At 48.0% G+C, this 6,778-nt stretch overlaps 1 protein-coding gene across 1 annotated transcript; it reads left to right on the top strand.

The window, feature by feature from the left end:
• The first annotated feature begins 8 nt into the window (after positions 1–8).
• HOXD13 (homeobox D13) lies at positions 9–1,405 on the top strand. The gene is made up of 2 exons (XM_029959560.1): positions 9–372; positions 1,155–1,405. Exons 1-2 carry the CDS (start codon positions 9–11, stop codon positions 1,403–1,405), a joined length of 615 nt encoding a protein of 204 aa, XP_029815420.1.
• Positions 1,406–6,778: the final 5,373 nt, after the last annotated feature.

The following is a 6,778-nucleotide window of genomic DNA, read 5'->3' as shown; positions in this document are numbered from 1 at the left end:
GCTGCAGGATGTCCCACGGGGTTGGGATCCAGCAAAATGCCCTGAAGTCTCCCCCCCATGCCTCCATTGGCGGCTTTCCCGTGGAAAAGTATATGGACGTCTCCAGCTTGACCAGCACGAGTGTTCCCGCCAATGAAGTCTCCTCCAGGGCGAAGGAAGTGTCCTTCTACCAGGGCTACACAACCCCCTACCAGCACGTTCCTGGGTACATAGACATGGTCTCAACGTTTGGCTCTGGGGAACCGAGACACGAAACATACATATCAATGGAGGGCTATCAGTCTTGGACTCTGGCTAATGGCTGGAATAGTCAGGTTTACTGTGCCAAAGATCAGACACAGAGCTCACACTTCTGGAAATCGTCCTTTCCAGGTACGAGAGGGGGAGAAATGGTCTGAGCAGAACTCCCCCGTGCCTCCTCCGCCTGCTCGTCCCCTCCCCCGCCCCCGGGCTGCAGGGGCGGCCTGCCGAGTTGGACACGCTGCACAGACACGCATAGAGCAGGGTGGGGGTGGCGGATTTTCTTTTTCTCACCCCCCTTCCCACCCCTTACCCCAGAGAAAATCTCACCCTCTGCTTTCCATACCCGCGGGACTGACCCCAGAATCTCTCCTCCACTAGCGCCCGGGCACTGGACGCCCGTCCCGCGGGCGCCGGGGAGGCCTCGGGTTCCTTCTGCTGATTCCTTCTGTGGCCGGGTTTTATTCGCGTTTGCAGTTTTCAGGACGATGGCTCAAAGGCTTGCGCTCCTCTGCCTCTCTGACTGGCGACTGACCCGGCCCCAGACCTCTTAAGAGACTGCAAGTAGTGAGGGCACAGAGGCACAAACCACATGCAAACAAACCCGGGAAACTCTCACCAAAGCGATTTCTGTGTGTGCGCTGGGGCACAGACCTGCTCTCGGCCCCAAAGCCAATGCCCCCGCCGCCCTTCATGGTCAGTTAGAGATGCATGCCTGAAAAGTGATGACAGTCCATCAAGGCTTCGGTGGTGCCTTACTAACGTGCAAATAATGTGGTAGCGTAAATAATAATAAACTGTAAACAGCCCGGCATTATTTATTTGCCCATGAAAACCAGTGCCCAACAATATCGGTTAAGCTTTAAACGCCTGTAATAAAATTCTAATTTTTCACATAATGTCTTTTACAATAGGGGACGTTGCACTAAACCAGCCCGATATGTGTGTCTACCGGCGTGGGAGAAAGAAGCGAGTGCCGTATACAAAGCTGCAGCTTAAAGAACTCGAGAATGAATATGCCATTAACAAGTTCATTAACAAGGACAAGAGGCGAAGGATATCTGCAGCCACAAACCTGTCTGAGAGACAAGTTACCATTTGGTTTCAGAACAGGAGGGTGAAGGATAAGAAAATAGTCTCCAAACTGAAAGACAATGTATCTTGATACATTAAATGCGGACAGTGATGGATATATAAACTCAATTTACGACCAGCTAAAGACTCTTGGAAAGACTTGAAAATATATTTAATTTTTTTTTTGTTCTTCCAGCGGTGGCGAAATTTCGGGAATTGTTTTCCGTGAAAGTCAGCGTTTTTCTGTAAGTGTAAGAGAGTGTTGACAAGCCTCGAATTGAATTATAGTTCAGTTTCTTCTTTTTGAAAATAATAATAATATTAATATTAATTATATTTTCTGTTCTCCCCTCTAGGCCAGTATAAACGAACTTAAATATGTTGAACGGTTACAGTTATAACTTTCTATGCTTAACTCTTTGGGGGGTTTTCTGTAATTTTTTTTTTTTCTCTGAGCAACAGCCAGTGCCAAAAAGTGTCAGTTTTGATTTGGTATTGTAAACTTCAAAACAAGCCGAATGAAAAAAAAAAATCGATCGGAAAATGCAAGAAAGCCGGAATATGGACCTGTGGCAGCACCCGCCTAGTCCAGTGGGACCGGAGAGAATTACGTGGAGGGTTACTGGCTGCAGCAGAATTTTTAATTGCTTTTCGAGAGAGAGAGAATCTCTCTGAGCTGTTGAGGGGGCACAGAGTCCCAGGCATGTCCCACCGCGCTCCCCACTTCCGCAGGTTTGGGTTTGAGGTTGGGCTTGGGGTTTTTCTTTGCCGCAGTTTCGTTTTCAGTGAAAGGATTCCATAATGCCCGGTTGAAAAGGGAGTGTCTGTTCCCAGGAAGGGGCACTTCGGCCCCGGGCGGGCGCTGCCGGCCGGGGGGCTGTGCGGCTGGGCGCTCCGCGGAGATTCAGGTCGGGGCGCCTGGGGGCAGCGCTTTCGGCGTGATGGATTGGCCGGTTCGCCCTGCAGCCAGAGGAGAGGCTGCCCCTACAGAGGTGTGTATGGACCTGCGCAGACCTAGGGTAAAATATCCGCTCTATCTTGTTTGTCCGGACCAGCGAAAGATTCTTCTCCTTCCTCCGGCCAAAAAAACCCAACCCCAACAAACAAACAAACAAAAAAAGAAAAAAACCAAAACAAAAAAACCACCAAGGCTAAAAAAACCACAAACCTGCTTGGATAAGTGAAGTTCATTGTTAATTTTTAATTTACAAAAAAACCCGCGGGTGTTAATGACAGAAGCAATAAATAAGGAAGTTCAAAAGATACCATAATTTATATGGGCCGAAAGGCTAGCATTTTGTCGATTTTGTAATTATTTTAAATCTAGTGTGCATGTTATGATATACACAGGGTGATCAGACGCGCTAGTCAACTACTAGGAGAGAGAAGTGATTTCCTCTCTGTTAATGTGCCTCGTCTAATTATTAAAATGTGTGTTCCAAACTAGTATTATTTATTATAATATACTATTACTCTAAACACTTTGATTACCATTGTATGTGGTAAGACATGCGATAAGTCTATTTCTCCATAAACCGTATCTTTTTTTTCATTTGTCTTAAAATCTGCTTTTGTGTTGGAAATACAGTCTGGACTTCCCAACTGTTACTGATGTTGCAAATCTTTTCCTGAACCGCCTTTAATAAAATGGTTTCTTTTCAATATATATAAAAAGAGAAAAAGAAATTCGCCTTCTTTTGCAGGAAGGGGTTTTGCGGGCTCCAGGCTTGCCTGAGATCTTCTCAGAGGCACTTATAGGACGCCGTTCCTGGGAAATGAGAGGTAGATACGATAAGAGGTGCATTAAAGGATGGAAAGGGGTATCCGAGAGTCCTTTGTCGATGGAAAAGAGTTTTTAGGAAGAAAGAAATGTTGCCAGCGAGAAATGTTGTCATGGGAGGCAGGGGAAAGGCTGTGTCTCCCCTCTTCCTCTGAGCCCTGCTCGGCCTGCCCGATGCCCAGCGGCCGAGGGCGGCCCACGGCCCCTTTGTTCTCCCCTTCCAAAGCGGACCGGCACTTGCCGGTTCCCCGGCTGTGGGGCGGTCTGGGACGGCGCCCCTCCGTTCTCTCCGCAACCGGCTGGTTCCATAGGGGGATTATCTTCCGCCTCCTCCGCCCTATTCCTTCCTCTTTCTACTCCGCTTGCACGTTCACGGTAATTGAGGCGTTTGTTTTCCCCGAACGGACGAAAAAAGTCCATTTCTGAGCACTTCGGATTTTATCACGAAGGGCATTTTTGTTTGATTCTGGGATAAAAGGACACTTGTGGTACACGTCATTTACGCACCTGGAACAGCCCTCTCTGCCGATGCAGCGTTGTTTTCTCCGAATATTTTAAATTCTTGTCTTCTCCCCCTTGGCACCCCCACTCACCCACACATACTCCTATTAATTCTACAGAGGTTTTTCCTCCCACTGAGTCTCCCTGCAGATGGAAGGCCGGGCACTGTCAGAGCTGTTTTGTTTCCCGGCCCCGGAGCCATCGCGGGCTGTTCTCTTCCTCCTTCCAGGCTTAACCTTTGGCTTTGCCGGGCTCCGTGCTCTCAGAAGGTGCAGCTTTGCCACGGCCAAAGCCGCTTTTTCAGGGCAGGAGGAAATCCGAACTGTCTGGCAAATCGGTACCAGATGGAGAGGAGTCGCCTTTTAATTTCATAAGAAGATGCAGAATCATTAAGAAGGCAGCAGCTACAGAGAGGAGGACAGTGAAGCCGGGGCACATCAGCCCGTCTACCTACCGGTGTAGATTAAAAGGGTTTTCTAAGCCTCGAGCTGGGGCATTAGTGAGCGTTATTCAAAACCTCCTTGGCTACACCTTGGACTCTTCCAGAACGCCAGTTGTACGCTGTCCTGGGGCTGGGCTGCCGCCGCGCAGCCCCAGCTGCAGCCGGTCACAGTCGTCCATGTTTAGAGAAAAGGACATGATGATTCGCCTGAAATGTAGCGCATGTTATTACAGATAATTAATATGTACCTCGACAAAATGAATTGCAAATGCTCAGTGGCGCAATGATGCATTGCTTGGCTTCTGTAAGGCAGTGCGATTTCCCAGCCATGTCTGAGGCAATCCTGCCATCTCCTGGACAGCTCCCGGCATAGGCACGAGAAACCTTCCCCTCGCTTCGGGAGCCGCGCTTCCGAGTGATAAATGAGCGAGGGAGGCTGTTCGGACACACGCAGAGCAACCTTCGTCTGTAAACTGGAAGGATATGCCAGTGAAATTATAGCGTGTGGTCAGCTCTGATGTCCAGGCCGACCCGGATGCCTATTTAAAAACCAGGGGGAAAAAAAAAAAAAAGCGGAAAGGAGCGTGTGAAAGCAGCCCTCCGGGTCGCTCTACTTACTCCTCAGTGGTGATATTTCCTGTACAGACACAGGCTGGGGGACACCCGCGGCAGTAACACGCCGCCCCCCCCCAAACCAGCAGCCGGCTGTGGCTGGAAAAAGCAGCACAAGTCTGTCCAAGGCTCTCCCTCTGCTCCGCTCCGTGGCCAGTCGCCTCGGGAACTAGATATTTCTGTTGTAAATGCTTTTCCCTGCAGATTGGAATATAAACATCGCTTTCTGCAGCTGTGACTGCCTCCAACTACTCTAGGTTTTGATTTCTTTTAATTAATTAACAATTACAGATGAATTGAATATTAATTGAAAGCTCTGTTTTCTCTAACCCCATAAAATTAGTTTGAAGTGTCACCTTTCTTTCCGGTAACTGGAACTCACATCCCTTCCTTGTGTTTATTGCGGACAAAAATATAGTCTTTGAACTGAAAATGTTCCTTCTCTCTCCGAGAACCGAAAATCAGAGTCAGCTTTTTCATAAAAGGCGACTACGAAGAAAACCCTATTGCCCATCCTCTTAGGGAACAAAAAGTCAGAATACAAGTAAGTTAATAAGTGGGAGATTCAATTGGTAGACATAACTCAAACAATAAAAATTAAAAGCAGTGGTCAGCAATATCCTCCAGCGGTGCTTGTGTGGTCCTGTGTGGTCTAGGAGAGGGCAATCATTTAAAGATTTCTTCCAGAGCAATGAAATTACTGCAGAATTTACCCCAATTTCCCATTAAACAGAAAGATGAATTTGATTAGGAGAATGTCAAGAAGGGCAAAGTCTCTGATCTCGGCTTAGAAATAAAACCAAGATTAAAACTATGATTAACAAGAGAATAACACGCAAAATTAACCCTACAAGTTTTTAACCGCGGTAATGAAAGTGGTGAAGTCCGGGCATTAGGTTTCTCTTGACGCCGGGCTCGCACAGACCAGGGGAGATCCTCTTGGGAAAGAGGTCGAGAGCAGAAATGCCCGGTCTGGATGACGGATGGGCCTCCAAAGTGTCCCGCAGGTCAGTGGGGCGGCGGTGCAGAGAGCGGCCGGGAGCACGGAGTCTGTGGGTACCCCCTCCTCGAGCCCTCCAGTTCCTCGCGAGTGCCTTTAGGTGCAGCACACGAGACTTTGCCTTTCCTCCGTGGGAAGTCCACTGTCTCGCGAATTGCATGGTTTGGGAAAGGACACAAGCAATCTCCTCTGAGGATGCTCTCAGATATGATTTTACTTGCTCTGGTGCTACGAGGGAAATGGGACAGATAATGGAATATCCGAGCTCTTGTTTGGTCTATCAAAAATGTAAAACTACTTATAACTTCCCAAAATAACACAGTAATAACGCTGTAAGGGATCATTTTATTCTCACACGCAACCTGGGAGATGGCAGGGGGGTACCCACCTGAGGCTAACTCTCTTTTGCCCACCGCTGCACTCACACCCCTTCTGCTGCAGAGTCTGGTATTTTCTTTCTTGAAGTATTTCAATTTTAATTAATTAATTAATTAATTAATTAATATCGGGGTTGTTTGAGTAATCCCGTGTTGTTGCTGTTGTTATTCTCTGTTTGTTGATGTTTGTTTGATTGTATTTTAAGGACAAAACAGACTCCGAGTTTTAGAAGCGTTGTTCACCCAAAAACGCTTCGGAGTGTAGATGAAAGGTAAAAGGTGTAAAAAGGGCAGGCGTGCGGACCCAAGAGAATACTGGTCATTAGTGTGCTAGAATGACAATGCTGGTAATATCCGATCGATTAAGATTTTAATTGCTAGCATATGCAGTGCATTGAATGTAATTAGGGTCAGAAATACATACGTGTGCCCTGAACACTCACATCGTATAGCCACCACAGGTTATTCCGTCCTCGGTGCACACTCTTACCGTGGATATCGTTCTGGCCCAGAGGATGCTGCCAGCCGGCGGGCACTGCCAGCCGGGGGGCACTGCCGGCACGGGGACTGCACCAGGGGCTGCCCTGTCTTCTCGGCAAATGTTTGTTTTCCTCTCATCTCTCCGCTGGCGCCGCAGCTCAGCCAGCCCGCCCTGGCCACTTTTATAGAAGTGGAGACCATGTTTCCCCTCCCCCTTGCAAGCTCGGTATTTTCATATTTCAAGTGTTATCATAAGACTTTAAAAAAGTGGG

The sequence above is a fragment of the Manacus vitellinus genome, unplaced genomic scaffold (genome assembly GCF_001715985.3).
Source record: "Manacus vitellinus isolate BGI_N305 unplaced genomic scaffold, ASM171598v3 scaffold_20_pilon, whole genome shotgun sequence".
Classification (NCBI taxonomy): domain Eukaryota; kingdom Metazoa; phylum Chordata; class Aves; order Passeriformes; family Pipridae; genus Manacus; species Manacus vitellinus.
Note: the sequence above shows the minus strand (reverse complement) of the source record. Positions and strands in the feature narration are given on the sequence as shown.

Coding starts and splice junctions, on each gene's coding strand:
- HOXD13 (XM_029959560.1), top strand. CDS start 9: ATGTCCCACGGGGTTGGGATCCAGCAAAATGCCCTGAAGTCTCCCCCC. Junction 373..1,154: donor CTGGAAATCGTCCTTTCCAG/GTACGAGAGGGG, acceptor CTTTTACAATAG/GGGACGTTGCACTAAACCAG.